General features: G+C 41.3%; 2 protein-coding genes across 2 annotated transcripts in view; both read left to right on the forward strand.

Annotated features, from left to right (window-relative positions):
* Positions 1-22482, forward strand: part of LOC114547351 (uncharacterized) — a 60927-nt gene that overhangs the window by 8426 nt on the left and 30019 nt on the right. The window lies entirely within an intron of this gene.
* LOC114547138 (uncharacterized) lies at positions 10965-15762 on the forward strand. Its single transcript, XM_028566373.1, has 18 exons — positions 10965-11079; positions 11211-11314; positions 11409-11690; positions 11784-11877; positions 11986-12053; positions 12191-12310; positions 12627-12728; positions 12840-12899; positions 12994-13113; positions 13224-13286; positions 13413-13529; positions 13646-13723; positions 13828-13878; positions 14484-14558; positions 14681-14755; positions 14852-14914; positions 15179-15277; positions 15736-15762. The coding sequence occupies exons 1-18, from the start codon at positions 10965-10967 to the stop codon at positions 15760-15762; spliced, it is 1713 nt and encodes a 570-aa protein (XP_028422174.1).

A 22482-nucleotide genomic window follows, 5' to 3' on the forward strand; every position in this document is an offset into this window, starting at 1 on the left:
ATGCCACGGTCCAAGTTTCGTGCAGATCGGACGCACGGTCTAGGAGGAGTTCGAAAAAGTAGGTTTTTGATAAATCGCGATTTTAAAGGCATAAAAGTCCAGGCGGAAATGGGCGTGGCCTATATCACGTGATTCATTTGGATCCAGGGAACGCGTCGATGTATTGTTTTTGAATGTCGGGTGTACGGTTTGGGAGTTATGGGGCCAAACGCGTTTTTTCTGCTATAGCGCCACCTAGTGGTGGAAATGGGTGAATTTTTGCGCCTGAGGTCCTTGCGGGGTTTTGGACCAGTCCTGAAAATGGCAACTCCCCACTATGTACGGTTTAGGCTGCAGTCGGAGTTTTAGGCGGAGAAGAAGAAGAATAATAAAATAAAACTAGAAAACAATAGGGTTCCACAGCAGTTATGAACGGGGCCCAAGCCTCCAGACGCGGCCCTAACTAGAACTGCCAGTTATGAACGGGCCAGCCTCCGCCTCCATAGCCGCCAGCCTCCGACGCCGCCAGCCTCCGGCGCCGCCAGCCTCCGCCCGCCCGACGCGTTCGCCTCCGATGCCCGCCGTCCGCGATGCCCCGGAGCGCGCCAGTCGCGCCCAAGAAGCGAAGCTGCGCCCGATGCGGGACTCCAAGCATTTGAGGGGGGGGCACACGCCGGTGAATATCGAGAGGTTTGATGCGCGAGGTCTGCGGTACTCTGCTTTTGAAAATGTAGTGGTTAACAGTTCGTCTCCATGCATGCACAGACTGCTTTTAACAATTCTCTACTATAAACAAACTTCTTAACCCCTGACCACAGGGGACAGCAGAGAGAAATGAGAGAGTGACTGAGAGGGTGGTGGTCCAAAAGTTATGGACCAAATTGCAAATTCGCCAAATTTGGTACAGCGCCTCGGAACGCCATGCCGAGCAGCGCCACAAATTTTGTGTTGATTGCTTTTACTGTGGCAGAGATATCGCAATTGCAAATTTCCCATTTAAATGCATTGAGTCACGAAACAAATAAACGTTGCTTATGATCTTCGCCAAATTTGGTAGAACGCCGGGACGCCATGTCGATTCGCCAAATTTGGTAGAAGCACCACAAATTTTGTGTTGATTGCTTTTACTGTGGCAGAGATATTGCAATTGCAAATTTCCCATTTAAATGCATTGAGTAAGTGGGCTAAACAAATAAACGTTGCTTATAGCGCCCCTAAAGGCCGATCTTCGCCAAATTTGGTACAGCGCCTCAGAAAGCCATCCCGAAAGAGCACCACAAATTTTGTGTTGATTGCTTTTACTGTGGCAGAGATATTGCAATAGCAAATTTCCCTTTGAAATGTACTAAGAAAATTGGCGGAAAACAAATAAACTTTACTTACGGCGCCCCCTAAAGGCCGATCTTCGCCAAATTTGGTACACAGTATCGTAGTGGAATGGTGAACAAGGATCTCAAGTCATTTGGTGATAAATTTAAATTTAACCGAGATATGATATGATACGTGTGTCGTAGCTATCTAGGACAATTTGTTTGGTTGTCAAATTGGCATACTTCAACGTAGCAAAACGATTTCCATAACTTTTTGTCAGGTCCATCTGGAGATGCTAACTACCAGGTTTCGCGGCAGATCGGTCGAACGGCCTAGGACGAGTTCGCGAAAGTTGGTTTTGCACGCTATGGCGATACTGCGAAAAAACGTTTGCGCGGAAATGGGCGGGGCCTATATCAGGCAATTCAGCTTGATTCAAGGAACACGTGGATGTAAGAATTTCTAATGTGTGATGTGTATTGTGGGAGTTAATGACAAAAACCATTACAGCGCCACCTAGTGGTCCACATGTGTAATTTTTGGTAGGTGTGATCCATGGCCCATTGTCCATCTACCCTGTAAATTTAAAGTTGTTCACATTAGTGTAAGTGGTGAATCTAGAGTTGGGTCACATTGGGTCCCATAGGCCACGCCCACTTTGACCCCTCGGTACTCCATTCTAGGGATGGCCTCAGGATTGGCCCCAGATGGTACGAATCAAATTTCGTATAAATCGGATGAGCCGTTCATGAGATATAAACTTTTTTGTAGTTGTAGCGCCCCCTAGCGACCAATTTTCTTAAAACGCATGGGGTCCCTCCAGAGGGGCATGGCAAAGAATAATCTAAAGTTTGGGGTTGATAGCTTTCATTTTGGCTGAGATATGGCAAAGTTGGTGTTTTCTTAGTTAGCTACGCAAATTTTGTTTGTGCGTTATATGCGCAATTTTTATCGTATAAAATTTATTTCCATAACTTTTAGTCAGGCCAGTCTGGAGATGCCACGGTCCAAGTTTCGTGCAGATCGGACGCACGGTCTCGGAGGAGTTCGAAAAAGTAGGTTTTTGATAAATTGCGATTTTAAAGGCATAAAAGTCCAGGCGGAAATGGGCGTGGCCTATATCACGTGATTCATTTGGATCCAGGGAACGCGTCGATGTATTGTTTTTGAATGTCGGGTGTACGGTTTGGGAGTTATGGGGCCAAACGCGTTTTTTCTGCTATAGCGCCACCTAGTGGTGGAAATGGGTGAATGTTTGCGCCTGAGGTCGTTGCGGGGTTTGGGACCAGTCCTGAAAATGGCAACTCCCCACTATGTACGGTTTAGGCTGCAGTCGGAGTTTTAGGCGGAGAAGAAGAATAATAAAAAGAAGAAGAAGAATAATAAGAAAAAACTAGAACTGCAAGCAGTTATGAACGGGCCCAAGCCTCCCCAAGACCTCCGGCCGGCTTGGACCCCAGACTCGGCTTGACCCCTAAAAATCCTTAGAAAAACAATAGGGTTCCACAGCCCTGCTACAGCGAACGGGCGTAGCTATTGCTACACACCGCTTTTCCAGACTCGGGCTTGGACCCCTCCAGAGCCGCCAGCCTCAATAGGGGGACGCCGCCAGCCTCCATCGCCGCCAGCCTCCGACGCCGTCCGCCTCCGACGCCATTCCGCCTCCGATGCCCGATGCCGTCCGCGACGCCCGGAGCCGCGCCAGTCGCAAGCGAAGAAGCGCGAAGCTGCGCCGATGCGGGACTCGAAGCATTGAGTAGGGGGGGCACACGTCGGTGAATATCGAGAGGTTTGATGCGCGAGGTCTGCGGTACTCTGCTTTTGAAAATGTAGTGGTTAACAGTTCGTCTCCATGCATGCACAGACTGCTTTTAACAATTCTCTACTATAAACAAACTTCTTAACCCCCCTGACCACAGGGGACAGCAGAGAGAAATGAGAGAGTGACTGAGAGGGTGGTGGTCCAAAAGTTATGGACCAAATTCGCCAAATTTGGTACAGCGCCTCGGAACGCCATGCCGAGCGAGCGCCACAAATTTTGTGTTGATTGCTTTTACTGTGGCAGAGATATTGCAATTGCAAATTTCCCATTTAAATGCATTGAGTCAGTGGGCGAAACAAATAAACGTTGCTTATAGCGCCCCTAAAGGTTGATCTTCGCCAAATTTGGTAGAACGCCTCGGGACGCCATGCCGAGCGAGCACCACAAATTTTGTGTTGATTGCTTTTACTGTGGCAGAGATATTGCAATTGCAAATTTCCCATTTAAATGCATTGAGTTAAAAACAAATAAACGTTGCTTATAGCGCCCCCTAAAGGCCGATCTTCGCCAAATTTGGTACAGCGCCTCAGAAAGCCATCCCGAAAGAGCACCACAAATTTTGTGTTGATTGCTTTTACTGTGGCAGAGATATTGCAATAGCAAATTTCCCTTTGAAATGTACTAAGAAAATTGGCGGGAAAACAAATAAACTTTACTTACGGCGCCCCTAAAGGCCGATCTTCGCCAAATTTGGTACACAGTATCGTAGTGGAATGGTGAACAAGGATCTCAAGTCATTTGGTGATAAATTTAAATTTAACCGAGATATGATATGATACGTGTGTCGAAGCTATCTAGGACAATTTGTTTGGTTGTCAAATTGGCATACTTCAACGTAGCAAAACGATTTCCATAACTTTTTGTCAGGTCCATCTGGAGATGCTAACTACCAGGTTTCGTGCAGATCGGTCGAACGGCCTAGGACGAGTTCGCGAAAGTTGGTTTTGCACGCGTGCGCGATACTGCGCGAAAAAACGTTTGCGCGGAAATGGGCGGGGCCTATATCAGGCAATTCAGCTTGATTCAAGGAACACGTGGATGTAAGAATTTCTAATGTGTGATGTGTATTGTGGGAGTTAATGACAAAAAACCATTACAGCGCCACCTAGTGGTCCACATGTGTAATTTTTGGTAGGTGTGATCCATGGCCCATTGTCCATCTACCCTGTAAATTTAAAGTTGTTCACATTAGTGTAAGTGGTGAATCTAGAGTTGGGTCACATTGGGTCCCATAGGCCACGCCCACTTTGACCCCTCGGTACTCCATTCTAGGGATGGCCTCAGGATTGGCCCCAGATGGTACGAATCAAATTTCGTATAAATCGGATGAGCCGCTCATGAGATATAAACTTTTTGTAGTTGTAGCGCCCCATAGCGACCAATTTTCGTAAAACGCATGGGGTCCCTCCAGACGGGCATGGCAAAGAATAATCTAAAGTTTGGGGTTGATAGCTTTCATTTTGGCTGAGATACGGCAAAGTTGGTGTTTTCATAGTTAGCTTCGCAAATTTGCTTGTGCGTTATATCCGCAATTTTTATCGTATAAAATTTATTTCCATAACTTTTAGTCAGGCCAGTCTGGAGATGCCACGGTCCAAGTTTCGTGCAGATCGGACGCACGGTCTAGGAGGAGTTCGAAAAAGTAGGTTTTTGATAAATTGCGATTTTAAAGGCATAAAAGTCCAGGCGGAAATGGGCGTGGCCTATATCACGTGATTCATTTGGATCCAGGGAACGCGTCGATGTATTGTTTTTGAATGTCGGGTGTACGGTTTGGGAGTTATGGGGCCAAACGCGTTTTTTCTGCTATAGCGCCACCTAGTGGTGGAAATGGGTGAATTTTTGCGCCTGAGGTCGTTGCGGGGTTTGGGACCAGTCCTGAAAATGGCAACTCCCCACTATGTACGGTTTAGGCTGCAGTCGGAGTTTTAGGCGGAGAAGAAGAAGAATAATAAAAAAAATCCTTAGAAAAACAATAGGGTTCCACAGCCCTGTTGTGAACGGCGTAGCTATTGCTACACGCCGTTTCTTCCAGACTCCGGGCTTGGACCTAAAAAAAACTAGAAAAACAATAGGGAACTGCAAGCAGTATTGAACGGGTTTCTTCAAGCCTGGACCCCTAACTAGAACGCAAGCAGTTATGAGCGGGGCCCAGCCTCCGACGCCGCCGTCTCCATAGCGCCAGCCTCCACGCCGCCAGCCGCCGCCAGCCTCCGACGCCGTCCGCCCCGACGCCATTCGCGCCCGATGCCCGCCGTCCGCGATGCCCCCGGAGCCGCGCCAGTCGCAAGCGAAGAAGCGCGAAGCTGCGCCGATGCGGGACTCGAAGCATTGAGTAGGGGGGGCACACGTCGGTGAATATCGAGAGGTTTGATGCGCGAGGTCTGCGGTACTCTGCTTTTGAAAATGTAGTGGTTAACAGTTCGCTCCATGCATGCACAGACTGCTTTTAACAATTTCTACTATAAACAAACTTCTTAACCCCCCTGACCACAGGGGACAGCAGAGAGAAATGAGAGAGTGACTGAGAGGGTGGTGGTCCAAAAGTTATGGACCAAATTCGCCAAATTTGGTACAGCGCCTCGGAACGCCATGCCGAGCGAGCGCCACAAATTTTGTGTTGATTGCTTTTACTGTGGCAGAGATATCGCAATTGCATATTTCCCATTTAAATGCATTGAGTCAGTGGGCGAAACAAATAAACGTTGCTTATAGCGCCCCTAAAGGTTGATCTTCGCCAAATTTGGTAGAACGCCCGGGACGCCATGCCGACAGAGCACCACAAATTTTGTGTTGATTGCTTTTACTGTGGCAGAGATATTGCAATTGCAAATTTCCCATTTAAATGCATTGAGTAAGTGGGCGAAACAAATAAACGTTGCTTATAGCGCCCCTAAAGGCCGATCTTCGCCAAATTTGGTACAGCGCCTCAGAAAGCCATCCCGAAAGAGCACCACAAATTTTGTGTTGATTGCTTTTACTGTGGCAGAGATATTGCAATAGCAAATTTCCCTTTGAAATGTACTAAGAAAATTGGCGGGAAAACAAATAAACTTTACTTACGGCGCCCCCTAAAGGCCGATCTTCGCCAAATTTGGTACACAGTATCGTAGTGGAATGGTGAACAAGGATCTCAAGTCATTTGGTGATAAATTTAAATTTAACCGAGATATGATATGATACGTGTGTCGTAGCTATCTAGGACAATTTGTTTGGTTGTCAAATTGGCATACTTCAACGTAGCAAAACGATTTCCATAACTTTTTGTCAGGTCCATCTGGAGATGCTAACTACCAGGTTTCGTGCAGATCGGTCGAACGGCCTAGGACGAGTTCGCGAAAGTTGGTTTTGCACGTTGCGCGATACTGCGAAAAAAACGTTTGCGCGGAAATGGGCGGGGCCTATATCAGGCAATTCAGCTTGATTCAAGGAACACGTGGATGTAAGAATTTCTAATGTGTGATGTGTATTGTGGGAGTTAATGACAAAAAACCATTACAGCGCCACCTAGTGGTCCACATGTGTAATTTTTGGTAGGTGTGATCCACGGCCCATTGTCCATCTACCCTGTAAATTTAAAGTTGTTCACATTAGTGTAAGTGGTGAATCTAGAGTTGGGTCACATTGGGTCCCATAGGCCACGCCCACTTTGACCCCTCGGTACTCCATTCTAGGGATGGCCTCAGGATTGGCCCCAGATGGTACCCGAATCAAATTTTCAGATAAATCGGATGAGCCGTTCATGAGATATAAACTTTTTGTAGTTGTAGCGCCCCATAGCGACCAATTTTCGTAAAACGCATGGGGTCCCTCCAGAGGGGCATGGCAAAGAATAATCTAAAGTTTGGGGTTGATAGCTTTCATTTTGGCTGAGATATGGCAAAGTTGGTGTTTTCATAGTTAGCTTCGCAAATTTGCTTGTGCGTTATATCCGCAATTTTTATCGTATAAAATTTATTTCCATAACTTTTAGTCAGGCCAGTCTGGAGATGCCACGCTCCAAGTTTCGTGCAGATCGGACGCACGGTCTCGGAGGAGTTCGAAAAAGTAGGTTTTTGATAAATCGCGATTTTAAAGGCATAAAAGTCCAGGCGGAAATGGGCGTGGCCTACATCACGTGATTCAGTTGGATCCAGGGAACGCGTAGATGTATTGTTTTTGAATGTCGGGTGTACGGTTTGGGAGTTATGGGGCCAAACGCGTTTTTTCTGCTATAGCGCCACCTAGTTGTGGAAATGGGTGAATTTTTGCGCCTGAGGTCGTTGCGGGGTTTGGGACCAGTCCTGAAAATGGCAACTCCCCACTATGTACGGTTTAGGCTGCAGTCGGAGTTTTAGGCGGAGAAGAAGAATAATAAAAATAATCCTTAGAAAAACAATAGGGTTCCACAGCCCTGCTGTGCGAACGGCGTAGCTATTGCTACACGGTTCCGTTTCTTCCTTAGAAAAACAATAGGGTTCCACAGCCCCTGCTTGGACGCCGTTTCTTCCCCTAATAAAAAAAAAAATCCTTAGAAAAACAATAGGGTTCCACAGCCCTGCTGTGCGAACGGCGTAGCTATTGCTACACGCCGTTTCTTCCAGACTCGGGCTTGGACCCCTAACTAGAACTGCAAGCAGTTACGAACGGGGCCCAAGCCTCCGACGCCGCCCGCCCCCAACGCCGCCCGCCTCCATAGCCGCCAGCCTCCGACGCCGCCGGCCTCCTACGCCGCCAGCCTCCTACGCCGCCGGCCTACCACGCCACCGGCCTCCTACGCCGCCGGCCTACCACGCCGGTCGTCCGCGACGCCCCCGGGAGCCGCGCCGGTCGCGCCCGAAGAAGCGCGAAGCTGCGCCGACGCGGGACCCGAAGCGTTGAGTAGGGGGGGCACACGTCGGTGAATATCGAGAGGTTCGATGCACGAGGTCTACTCTGCTTTTCACGTCGTTTAAAAAAAACGTAAAGTAGTCAAAAGTTGTTCGCATTTCAGAACCTCAGGAAATGGACAGCGGCCGACACGAGCGCGCGCGCCTACTAAGTCGATAATAAAGCCGTAAAGTAGGCTTTCCACTCAGTAGGCTTTCAACTCACGGTGTATCAATCTTGGATGTAACAGTATGGATCAATTTAAAAATAACCGAAAAACTCTGGACTTCAAGGCTGGACGCAAAACCTTCTGCAAGGGCTAGGAAGACAAAGAAAACACCAGCAGAAAGGGGCAACTGTTAGCTTTTAGCTCCAAAAGACCCTACGCTTCCACTATTTATGATTATGAAGTTATGAAGTTAGTATTAAGAAGTGCCGTTTGGCGTTGTATACGACATGCTCGATTCAGAATGGTTTAAAAGGCCCAAAGTGGTGTACGCAAACATATGTTGACTATAGCGCCCCCTAATGGCCGATCTTCGCCAAATTCGGCTGACAATGCTACAATGACCTTTTTGTGTTCACTCAGCAGTGGATTTACTGTTTAATTTTGTTTTGTTTTTTTTAAGCCTGCATTAAAATACCAGTACATATTGCTGTTAAAAAACATACTGGGATCAATAAAGTAATCTTTATCCAATTTAATACATAATTTTTTCAAAATATTTTGTATTCCTAACTTGCAGTGTTTGGCAAATTACTTCCAAAATGTATTACATTATAGATAACCAATTACTGTCATTTCAGAATAATTTACAATATTACAGTCTCTGAAATGTAATGTGTTACATTAGTTTTGTGTTACTGTTGAGTTACTTTCACCAAAATATAAGTTTGAATTGGCAGGTATAGTTTTACCACAAGATAAATGAAGTCTCTTTATCCACTAATACATCATTATTTCATAATATTTTGTATTAATTAGAATTGTCAAGTAAGGTAGGAGAAAATGAAAATACTTCACAACTACATATTGAAATTCAGCATAGTTACTTTCCACTGCTGATGAAATGTAACCTATGAATTAATTCTGACATTAATTTACCGTGCGTTCATGGACATCAGAAAAACTTTTTTCCAAGTGAAAACATCACCATTCAAGTAACATCCTGTGGGAATCAGAGGTGGGAAACTCGGGCTGGATTTTGATAACAGAGTTCCCCAGTTGGTGACACGCTGAACATATTTCAATGATAATAAACTGTTTATTGTGGACAAATGCCTCTGCAAAGAAACATACACAGACATGTTTCAAATTATTCATAAATAGGCTTATGTATTAAAAAAAAAAACACATTATCCGTGTTTTTTTCGTTGGTTGTCCTGCAGATAACACAAACAAACACCTGGCCATGTGCTGTTTGGATGCTGCATAAGACAGCAGGGAATCTTCTGTTATTGTGGCCTCCGTGTTTTCACACACCTGATGCTCTAGGCTACGGCCAACTGTTGGTGGCAGTCATGCAAAACGTTTTCATGCCAAACGCCAATATAACAGAAGAAGAAGAACACGCATCCCGACCATGTGAACGCTGCCATTCGGAAAAACAACGTAACCAGGGGGCGGTGCCTGTTATTCCGAGGTGGCATGAACGCAGCAGTAATCCGGTTACGTATACCGGAAATGGAATTACGTCATGACTGTTGATGTTGTTATAACGGAATGTTGGCGTTTGAATGTTGCCTTTCGTTAGTAACACTTTAGTGTACAGACGTGGGTTTACAGTGGATTTTGGAGAAAGGATTCTTTTTTTTTTCACACATCTACAGCGATTTTCTACAAGTTTAACTACTTTTCTCACTAAGGTAAGGTTACTTTTATTTGCGTTGGTTGTGTTAATGGATTTGAGCGTTATTAGGTCGACAACGTGTGGTTACTTTGTTATCATGTTAGCGTTTATCATTATTTCAGGTATTGTCTGATTTATGAACACGTGGAGAGCTATGTGTTAAGATTTACAACTGTTGTTAAAGCGTATCTCTTGACAAAATGCAACATAGTCTTTGTTTTTGAGTATACAGTATTCAAACTAATCGTTGAAGTAAGCATATTTAGGACAGAAGCGCCACTTTTAAGATTTACCTTATGTTCTTCTTTCGGTCAAATGGCCTTTTGAATGGGAGTTATAGGGGCGCTTTTATGCTAGTTTCAAAGTATCTATTTTTAAAACTATGAAGGCTCGACACAAACTTTCCGGTTGCCGTTTATCGAGCCAGTTAAAAATAGTCCAGGGAGGAGCGTAAAGATTGAAAGCTCCTAAAGTTTAGTTTCATATAAATGCACGGATAATTCTTTTTTTTGCCGTTAGGGTAACACAATATTTAACTTGTAGTTGAAAAAGGTGTGTGTGGGGGTGGGGAAGGGATTGTGTGTGTGTCTTGTGTGTGTGTGGGGGGAAGGGACTGTGTGTGTGTGTGTGTGTGTGTGTGTGTGTTGCTTGGTCTGTTAATGTTTGAATATGGTTGTGTGTTCTCTTGGTCATTGTGATATCAAATTAATGTTTTCATGTATTTGCATTTCTGTGTGTGGCTGTGTCGAGCTGTGGGGGGGGGCTGTGTGTGTGGCTCTGTCGGTGTGTGGGGGGAAGGGGGTGTGTGTGTGGGGGGGCTGCGTTTATGTGTGTTTGTATGTTTGCTTGGTCTTTTAATGTTTGAATATGGTTGTGTGTTCTCTTGGTCATTGTGATATCAAATTAATGTTTTCATGTATTTGCATTTCTGTGTGTGGCTCTGTTGGTGTGTGTGTAGGGGGGGGACTGTGTGTGGGGGGGAAGGGGCTGTGTGTGGTTTTGTCGTGTGTGTGTGGGGGGGGGGAGCTGTGTGTGTGGGGTCTGCGTTTGTGTGTTTGCATGTTTGCTTGGTCTCTTAATGTTTGAATATGGTTGTGTGTTCTCTTGGTTATTGTGATATACATCTAATTTTTTATGTATTTGCTTTCGTGTAGATGCCGAGAGGAAAGGGATACCGCCGGTCTTTGGCAGCCAAACTGAAGAATGCACGCCGCAACACACCTCAGCTTCCCACTCCTGAAGTGATTCTTGTGCCGCGTGGTGGCGCATGTGAGCCATGTAAGTATTCATATTCATGTGTTTTGCCAGGGTATACAATCTGGTTATTTCATTTTTCACAATTGCTGCTTTATAAAGTTGAATTAAATGTTAATTTGCTTATTGTTGCTTTTCGTTAATAGGTTGTGGAACAGGGTTTCGTCATAAAGTCAACAGATGGGACATTTCAGAGGTTACTGGGAAACAACACAAGCTCATCATTCCTCCAGAGGTCCCAGACAAGAAGGTATTTTAAAGTTCATTAAAACGTTCTATATGTGATGAGGTATTATTTAGCAGTACAGGAGTTTGTGTTTAACCAAATCTTTCTCTTGTTTCAGTTCATTCTGGTTGTCGGCGATTCCCATCTGCGGGCTATGGTCGACGGGATCGTTCCGATGCCGAAGTCAAAGGACGTCCCGCTGTCGTTTGGCTTCCTGTCTGTGCCTGGGGGCTGTGCTGCCGACCTGAGGGCAGAGTTGATCAACGCCTCTCTTCCCCGGACCCCAGATGCTATCTGTGTCTTGGCACCCAGCAACAACATCACTGCAGACCAAACCATCAGTGAAGCGGCGGCAGATTTTCGCAAACTACTGGTCAGCGCCCGCATCATCTGTGCTGAGGTAAGCTCTTTTTATGTTATTAATTTTTTATAATTTCTATAATACCATTCTTGTATTTGTTGTATAAGTTCTAACTCTATTGTATCTGTTAAGGTCTTTGTTGTCGACTTCCCACCGCGTTTGAACTGTGCCCTGGACGTACAACAGAGTTATCTTGAGGAGTACCATAAGGTTGAAGCTTCGTTGGGTATGTGAAGTCAAATAGTACATTTGTGTACAGGTATACAGGATGACATGCATTTAAGCAGACATTTTAAATAAATGCCTAATTATTGTTCTATTCTTAATTTCTAAGGTGTTACCTGGTACCCTGTTGAGAAGAAGTTCCCTTTAAAGAACCGTCAGCTGTGGAGCAGAGATGGCGTAAGTTTGATCCTTTTTTTCATGGTATATGTATAAGTGTGATGTTCAGTTCCCCGTATTGGATTTAACAAGTTAAATTGGACAGATGCAAGTTTATTGTGGAAACTGTTGTCTAAAGTGATTCTTCATTTATTTAGATTCATCTCAGCGACCATCATGGAATGCCAATCCTGGTGGAGCTTCTGTACATGTCCGGCTATGGCTATCTGTTGGAGCCAAAGCAAGCAACAGCTGTGTGGAAAGGACCAGGCAGGAAGGTAACATCATGCTAATTTTTTGTAGTATTTTCATAAATTTCACAGTGTTTGTTGTTAAATATATTTTTCAGTATTGTTACTAAATATATATTTATATTTGCAGAAGGTACAACCAGCTGGAAGGTCATGTGTTCCTGCCAAGAAGAGGCAAGTTCAGCAACAGGTTAGTTGAGTTTTGTTATATAGTGAATATCTATTTTTGTAATATGATGTAAGTTATTTAATTATTTATTAAGCTTTTACTTAAATGTGATTTTGAGAAACAAGTTTAATAACCCAGTGTTGGTGCTTTGTGTTTATGGCGTCCTATCTTCAGGCTTTTGTGTCGGTTCCAATGGTTCGTCGCAGGGTTCCTCCTTCCTCCCCAAGGCTTGGTGCGTGTGAAGATGGCTGGACAGTTGTTGGACAAGGCAGAAAGGTAATTAAGTGTTGGTTAATGTTTTGTTTTTCTCACGGTTTATGTTAAACATATTTTTCAGTATTTATTAGAAATTTACCACAGGTTTTTAATTATATTTGTCTTTTGTAGGGGTTCCAACCAGCTGACAACTCTGGTGTTTCATCCACAAAGGAAGTGGTTCAGACGGAGGTTAGTTCATTTATTTTTGTTTTGATATATATTTTTCTCAAATTTGATCTTGCGTAACAAAATGTGTAACCCAAATTTTTTTTGTCCTTGTCAGGAGGACATAGTGGACTGTTCCATCGTGCTGAATCCCGTGTGGTTTAGTAAGGAGCTTCTTCAGACTTTGGGCGATGGCACCGTTCACATCCCAGCCCCTGTGTCTGCACCTGGCCCAAAGGTTAGTTCCATATTGATTTGTTTTTGGTTAATGTTGACGTTACATTGTCAAACATATTGTGTATTATTAAAATGCAACATTGTTTATATTGTTTTTTTTCTGTCTGTTAGAAGGCACCAAAACAACGTCACCACCATCGGTTTGCTGCCAAGAAGACAGCGGATTTACAGCAGGTGTGACTTTTTACTCCTTTTGAAAATATTTTTGTATAGTTACTTTAGTTGGTTAGACACATGCAACCTCTTTTGCTTGTATATAGTTGTGGGTCTAGTGGTTTAACTATTGATTATTGTTTATAGGAAAAGGCTACTACATCAATGGCAGTTCCTGGTCCATCGTCTGCCAGTCTTCCCACAGTGACTCTGAAGGAGGGCAGGACCACTTCATCGGATCAGCCACTGGAGCAGCCTGGAAAGGTAACCCATTTTAACTTGGTTGTAAAAGATATTGATACATAAAACAGTAGCTTTTATTGTATTAAGTGGATAAATGTGTTTTATGGTTGTTTAACAATCTTTGTTTTTATTTTAAGGAGAAGGCATCAGTGACATTGCCCAGCCCTTCCCTTCCTGATGTTAGTGAATGGCCTACACTACTGGACACCGTGAAGGTAACATTGTTGTTGATGATGATGATAATAGTGTGTGAAAATGTTTGAACCCATAATTCAATTGGTATCTACATGTAGTTAACCGACTTGTTTATTGTTTTTAGGATCAAGTTGCAAAGCTGCAGTGGACCAAGAAGGAAGTTGATGTACAACAGGTTCGTTTTTTGGAGTTACTTGTGTAGTACCTGTTCAAAACCAGCACTTTTTCAACAAGTGACTGCTTGGCCTGTGGTATTGGTCCATGTAGAACTCTTCAAAAATGTAATTGTTGCCCAAAATTACTTACAGAAAGACTCCAAACCACTTCATATGCAACTCTACTGTATAGCATACTGATTTAAGGTGTAGGCTAGTACTACTGTATTTACCTGACAGAACGCTGCTGATTCAGAATGTATTCACAAAATATCACAAGGAAAAGGTGGAGTATTTAGAAATTGGTGTCATGGGCAGTGTACTATCCAGCTTATTAGCATATATCTGCGTTCATCAACCACCAGAGAGAGAGAATTTATACATAGTATTTATATACTGATTTTATGTTAGTTAAATTAGGTAGAAGGTTTAATTAAACAGTGTGTACATTGACTTCTGTATTTTAAATCAAGTTGTTAAGTTATATACAAATATTGGTTTATTACCGGGGTGAAATATACACATTTGGATGTGCATATGTCCTATGTATTGTAGCGATTATTTGCATGTCATGGGTTTGCTAATTTGATTATATTTTTTTATAAATGTTTTTTTCTTATTTTAGGAGGAGGCAGAATCGGTATCTCCCAAGCCATGTTATTCTCATGTTGCTGCAAAGCATCTACTTGACCTCAAGAAGGTGGGTAACCCATACTATTTGGACCGTAATGTTGTTGGTCCATGAAACAGTTAGCAGCTGTGTTAGGTGAATACATGTGTTTATGCTGGTGTTAACACTGTTTTTTTTCTTATTTTGAGGAGACTGCAACAGTGACATCGTCCAGCCCTTTCGTTGCTGATGTAAACGAAGGCTGTGGACCACAGGCCACTGTAAAGGTTTGTATTAATTTTAACTAATGTGTGAAAATATTCATTTTTTATTTTTATATTAATTACGATATATGTACTAACAACTTCTTTTCATTGTTTTAGGCTGATGCTGTAAAACTGCAGGAAAGGCTTCTGATGTTCCAGAAGGGAGATGGAATGCAGCAGGTTTGTTTATTTTTGGATTCATTTATTTTCTTTCTTTTGAATTAAACTGTGTTGCCAGTGTTTTAACTTAACTTAAGTGAAAGGTTTACTTATAGTTGTAACATTCCCTTCTGTATTTTAAATTAGTTGCTAGTCTATAAAATGTTTGGTTTGTATTACAAGGAAAAATATACACATTTGCATAAGTTTCCTTTATGTATTGTACTGATTACTTGCACGTTATAGAGTTGCTAATTTTACTTTAATTCTTTGTCTGTTTAACAGTCTTGTGAAGTACATGAGACGACAGTGGAACCTGTGACAGTCATCACCCCTGCTGTGTCTGCTGTTCCTGCTGCTACTCCTACTGACCACCGGGACCATGTGAGTCTTGACAGTGTCAATTCTTTTACTAGGGGTTCCTTTCATCAGGGTCACAAACGTTTTCGTAGAAATGGGAATAAGCAGTGTGTAACGAACAGTGTCGTAGCAATCGTCACACATCTTTCAAAGAGTGTCTTGTCCTGGACAACAAAGGACATTGATGAAATCTTGGTTCGTGGTGATGAGTTGTACAGTTGCATGAGTCGACAAAATATGATCAGTGATGCTGATCGCAGTGGGTACATTTTTGTCCACGAATTACCCAAGAAGCTTAAATGGGACAATACGACTGTCACGTTAGAGTATTTGAACTCATACAGTGGAATTATTGGCATGGAAAACTATGATCTAGCTGTTCAAGATATAGTCATGCCTCTGGACATAGCTATCCAGAAGGCACTGTTAGAAGCAAATGCATGTTTGCTGAATATAAGAAGGAACACATGTGCTGTGTTTAGGTTGGGGTCAAGGTTTGCTGTGTTTGATCCGCATGCAAGAGGTGAAGATGGTGGTTTGGAGCTTCATGGTACCAGCATTGTAGCATGCTATGACACTTTGGAGATGGCATACGAACATGTCACTAACCTTGTTTATTCACTATATGGTGACTATGTGTCTAACGAAACTTTTGAAGTCACTGGTGTTAATGCTGCTTTAGTTGACCAGGTGTCAGTGCATGAGAGTGTCATTGATGTTGAGTCAGAAACATTGGCTGTTGTAGCTGGCGGACATGTCTCAAGTGACTCTGAATCTATAGTTTGTGACCAGGTGTCAGTAGATGATAGAGTTATTGATCTTGAATCAGAAACATTAGCTGTTGTAGGTGTTGAAAATGTTGCTAGCGATTCTAAATCTATGGTTTGTGATCAGGTGTCAGTAGATGATTGCGTTTTGATGAAAATCCTATTAATCTTGAGTTGGAGACAATAGCAACATCCAGTAATGATGAGGAAGGTGTTTGTTTAGTGTCTGAAACAAGTGCCACACCAGTCACATTTAAATCTTTGACATTAGCTGATAAGAGGAGGATTTGCTTCAAACTTGATATTGTGCCCAGTTTATCTCCTGAGGATGTTGTTTTAGATAGCAAGGAATTGGAGCAACCTGTACCTTGCACAACCACTGACATTAACTCGGATGGTAACTGTTTTTTTAGTGCTCTGTCTCATGTTTTTAGTGGGGCACAGACGTATCATAAAAATATTCGTCGGGCTATAGTAAAGAATATTAAACAAAATCCTGATGTGTACCGTGACCTTCTCAGACAGCAATATACATCTGTAGAGCAGTATATTACAAAATCAAAATAAATTCTGTTGGAACTTGGGCTACTGAAGTCGAAATTCACGCTGCAGCTGATTTTTTTGAGGTAGATATCTATACATATAGTCAATATAAATGGTTAAGGTTTAAGTCTAGGAGTGAGAAAACTGAAAACAAAGGGATTTATCTTAAACACTGCAATGAATGTCATTATGAGCCAGTTACATGTGTGAAGGATAATGTCTCTAGTATGTGTTATAGTGTAAATACCCTCTGTGAAAATGATCACTCAAAGGCAAAGAGTGATATATTTTCAGTATGTAAAATTAGTAATGAAAGCCAAAAAAAGAGAAAGAGACAGAGATATGCTGAAGACAGTGAATATAGCCAACTCAAAAAAATGAAAGGACAACACAGATATGCTAGTGACATAGATTACAAAGAAAGTAAACAACAAGCAAGTGTTAATACCTACGCAACTAAACCTGAGGTCAAAGAAAAACTCAGAAAGAGAAACAAATCTAATTATGAAACTAAACCTGGCTTCAAACAAGGTCTTATACAAAGAGGCAAAATTAATTATGCAACTAAACCTGAAGTCAAACAAAAGACCCTACAGAGAAACAAAACTAATTATGAAACTAAACCTGGCTTCAAACAAGGTCTTATACAGAGAGGCAAAATTAATTATGCAACTAAACCTGAAGTCAAACGAACGATCCTACAGAGTAAAAAAACAAACTACGCTAAACCTGAAGTCAAACAAACGATCCTACAGAGTAGAAAAACGAACTACGCTAAACCTGAAGTCAAACGAACGATCCTACAGAGTAGAAAAACTAACTACGCTAAACCTGAAGTCAAACGAACGATCCTACTGAGTAGAAAAACTAACTACGTTAAACCTGAAGTCAAACGAATGATCCTACAGAGAAGAAAAACTAACTACGCTAAACCTGAATTTAAACAAAAAATCATACAGCACAATAAAGCTAAAAAAGTTAAGCAATTACTTCAAAACCATGACATTAATTTTGTAATTGAGCAGTTTAAAGAAAAGGCAAGACACGGCCCAAAATGTGTTTGTTGCGTATGTCATAGATTATTATTTCTACATCAGGTAAAACAATGTAAAAAAGATCTATATGTAAAGAAGGGTTCTTTAGTAGCATCAGTAGCACGCAAATGCATAACTTCCACATATCTTCATAAATGTACAAATTCATGTGACACAAATTGCTCTTTCTCACATTTAGCTAAATTGTGGATTTGTTATACATGTCATACTAAAATAGACAAAGGTAAAGTACCTGAAGGAAGTGTAATAAATAATTTACAAGTGGATCCTATTCCAGAAGTTCTTGCCAATATGAATTCATTAGAAGCGCATTTAGTTGCACAAACTATACCATTCATGAAAGTATTAGCTTTACCAAAGGGAGGTCAGAATGGCTGTCATGGGCCAGTAACTTGTGTTCCATCTAACAGTGATGTTATTAGTAATGTTCTTCCTAGATCAGAAAGTCAGGATCTCATAATTAAAGTTAAACTAAAGCGAAAACTTTCCTACAAAGGCCATTATGATTATCAGTATGTCAACACAAATAAAATTCATGATGCTTTAAAATACTTAAAAAAACATAACAAATTCTATACAGATGTGAAATTTAATGAGAATTGGGAAAATCCCCTGGAAAAAGAAAGTGATGAGAAAGATAAATGTGATGAAGTTGTAGATGATATTGAAGAACATTTCAATGACAGACAGCAGCATGGGATGTACTTGGATACTTGTTTGCAACCAGTGGATATAGCACAGGAAATAATGGATCAAAACTTTGACAGTATTTTATCAGTAGCTCCAGCAGAGGGAAACAATCCGGTAAGATTACTAACAGACATAAGTAATGAGGCCAGGTGTTTTCCAATTCTATTTCCAAAGGGTACTGGAACATTCCATGATGTCAGACAGCATAAGTTAACACCTGCCAAATATTTCAATAATAGAATTCTTCATGCTGATGGTAGATTTAGCAAAAATTTAGAATTCATCTTCTATGGACAATCTTTTTGTGACACCTATCAAATTGTTTCAAATGTATCAATTGCATTGAGGAAAGGCTACCATGCTGGGGAAAAAACACAAATTTCATCATCTATGCTTGGTGATACAGATTTTGTTAAGAATCTCTTAAACTATGACATGGGGTACAAGTTTTTAAAGCCTATCAGAGGTACACCTGTCTTTTGGCAGGGTGTACAAAAGGACTTGTTTGCTATGGTCAGGCAGCTTGGTATTCCAACTTGGTTTTGTTCCTTCTCGTCTGCTGATTTACGATGGACAGAGTTGATGGAAACATTTATGCAAGTGCAAAATGTAAAAGGCAATGTAAATGACATGGACTGGTCGCAAAAATGTAATCTGTTAAAAAATAATCCCGTGACAGCAGCAAGGATGTTTGATTATAGGTTTCGTACTTTTTTTAAAAGAAGTAATCATGTCTCTTGCTCAACCAATTGGCAAAATAATTGATTATTTCTACAGAGTAGAATTTCAGCAACGAGGTTCCCCTCATGTGCATTGTCTTTTCTGGGTGGAGAATTCTCCAAAGATAGGAACAAACTCAGATCAAGAGGTTGTTGATTACATTGACAAATATATTACATGTGATCTTCCTTCTGAAAGTGATGCTATGCATGAGGTTGTTTCTGGTGTTCAGATGCATAGTAAAAAACACACAAAGAGTTGTAAAAAGAAGGGCACAGTATGTAGATTTAATTTTCCACGACCTCCAAGCAATAACACATTTATTTGTAAAATAGAAGAAAAGAAGCAAGAAAATGAACCAAATAAAGAGCAGGAGCAAAAGCAACAAGATCAGCCTAGTGCAGAACAAAAGCTGAAACTAGCAAAAGATATCATGACAAAAGTAAAAGTAGCCCTTTCAAATGAAGAAGCAACCTATCACAGTGTCGACGCTTTGTTCAATTCAATTGGAATCAATCAGGCAATCTTTGAAAAGGCTTATCGATTAACAACCAAGAAAACCAGTGTTGTGCATAAAAGAAACCCTAGTGGGGTTTGGATAAATCAGTACAATAAAGACCTTCTGCGTTGCTGGAACGCCAATATGGACATCCAGTTTGTTACTGATCCGTATGCCTGTGTTGTTTATATAATATCATACATCTCTAAAGCAGAAAGGGAAATGGGATTGTTGCTTTCACATGCACAAAATGAAATTAAAACTAATGGAAATTTAGATGCAAAACAGGCTCTAAACAAGTTGGGTAGCGTATTTCTACATAATCGAGACGTTTCTGCACAGGAAAGTGTGTATCGACTCACAAATATGAGATTAAGGGAAAGTTCCAGGAAAGTAGTATTTGTTCCTACTGGAGACAACATTGTTCGAATGAGTCTTCCTCTCAGCGTTATTCGAAAAAGAGCAGAACAGGAAGATACACACACAGGCCAAATTTGGATGACTAGCACTACTGATCGTTATAAATGTAGACCTAAAACTAATGAGTTTAAAGACATGTGTTTGGCTACTTTTGCATCAGAATACAGGCAGGTTTACAAAAACGAAAGCTCTAAACCAGGTGTAATCACATTAGATGATAACTGTGGCTTTGTTAGAAAGAGGACGAGGACAGATGTGGCTGTTGTGAGATATGCTCGGTTTTCACCAACAAACCAGCCTGAAAAGCACTATCAAAGTTTACTTCAGCTGTTCTTACCACACTATAATGATGAAGAATTGAAACCTCCATCATTTATTTGTTTTGAAGAGTTTTATGATGCAGGCTCCATATCTAACTGTAAAGGTGATATTGTATCTGTAAAAGAAGTAGTAGATATGAACAGGTCTAAATTTGAAATTGAAGCAGAAAAATTAGAAGAGTGTGAAGAAATTATAGAAAGCAGTGGATTTCCAGAAGATGCATGGGCTTCTCTTTGTCCTGAAACTGAATCCGAACGTTTGGAGTGTTTAGAGGAAATGAGACTTAATCAGCCTGTGTGTCCAACAGAACAAGAAGTTATTCCAGATCTGGAGCCAGAACAACAACCACTTGTGTCAATGGAATTCCAAAAACAAAAAATTAGTCATACTGAAGCTCAATCTATATTGCGCTCATTAAATGATTTACAGGCTCAGGTGTTTTATGAAATACGACAGTGGTGCCTAAACAAAGTAAATGGAAATAATCCCAAACCATTTCATGTTTTCATTTCTGGTGGAGCAGGCACAGGGAAATCTCATTTGATTAAAGCTGTGTATTATGAATCATGCAGATTATTAGCAAGACTGTCTAATTATCCAGATGACGTTCACGTTTTACTAACGGCACCTACTGGAGTAGCTGCTTACAACATTAATGCTACAACAATACACCACAGCTTTGCTATAAGTAATAATGTCTCTTTACCCTATCAACCTCTAAGGGAGGAAAGAGTAAATACTTTAAGAACCAGTTTGAAAGACCTACAAATATTAGTGATAGATGAAATTTCAATGGTTGACCATAAACTGTTGACATACATCCACGGCAGACTACGGCAAATTAAACAATGTGGTGATTTTTCTCCCTTTGGCAATGTGTCAGTAATAGCTGTTGGCGATTTTTTTCAACTGCCACCCGTTAAAGGAAGACCTCTTTACTCAGAGCAAGCAGGGATGAACCTATGGCAGGATACTTTTAGACATGTTGAGTTAAAAGAAATAGTTCGGCAGAAAAATCAAGACTTTGCTATAACGCTCAATCGCATCAGAAAACATAAGAAAGGAGAAAAACTTAATGAGCAAGATGAAAGGTTGTTCAAACAATGTGAGACAGGCTTGGGAGAAGATACAGAGGACCTTCACATTTTTGCTACAAACAGTCAAGTAGACACGCATAACTTCAATATGCTGCATAAAGTGTGTACTGATATAGTCCAAATCAAAGCCCAAGACTTTGACAAAAATCCACAAACGGGTCGTTTTGCAACAAAAACTACGTCTCATACCTATGATCAAAAGACATATTTAAAGAAATTGTTAAGTGTTGGTACAAATTCTAGAGTCATGTTGATTAAAAATATTGACATTTCAGATGGGCTAGTTAATGGAGTTGTTGGTACTGTTTGTCTTTTAAAATTTGATGAAAATGCTACAGTCCCCAAAACAATTTATGTTACTTTTGATGACAAAAGGATTGGCAGTAATTTAAGAGCTAAATTTCCATGTTTATTACCTGGACTTGAAAATGCAACACCAATTGGACTTGATGAAGACACTGTAACAAACAGTGGTGGAATTAGACGGCAGTTCCCACTACGCCTGGCGTGGGCCTGTACAATACATAAAGTTCAAGGCTTAACTTTGGACAAAGCAGTGGTTTCTTTTAAAAAGATTTTCTCTGCTGGACAAGCGTATGTAGCTCTGAGTCGTGTAACATCAGTAGATAACCTAATCGTTCAAGATTTTAAAGCCACTGCTATCTATTCAAAACCTGATATAGATGAACATTTAAATGCCATGGAACCATACCTTAAGACTCCATTAGCAAGACCAGCTTTTTCTCTGAAAATCTGTTTACACAACATTCAAGGTCTAGATGTACACATTAATGACTTAAAACAAGATCGCAGAATTTTGGATGCTGATATTATTTGTCTAACAGAAACATGGTTGCAACACAATGCATCACAGACTAATATTGACATGCCAGGATGGACATTTCATCACAAAGCTAGATCTCAATCTTACAGTGACATGACACTTTTTTCTAGGTTACAGAAGGAAAAACATGGTGGTGTTGGCTTCTATCACAAAAACCACATCATCTGTAACAACATACATGTGCAATGTACTGACTTGGAAGCGATAATGTTTAAGGTTCAGCCTATGAACCATAATTACATGGTAATGTACAGACCACCATCATACAAAATT

This window comes from Perca flavescens, chromosome 20 (genome assembly GCF_004354835.1).
Source record: "Perca flavescens isolate YP-PL-M2 chromosome 20, PFLA_1.0, whole genome shotgun sequence".
NCBI classification, from domain to species: domain Eukaryota; kingdom Metazoa; phylum Chordata; class Actinopteri; order Perciformes; family Percidae; genus Perca; species Perca flavescens.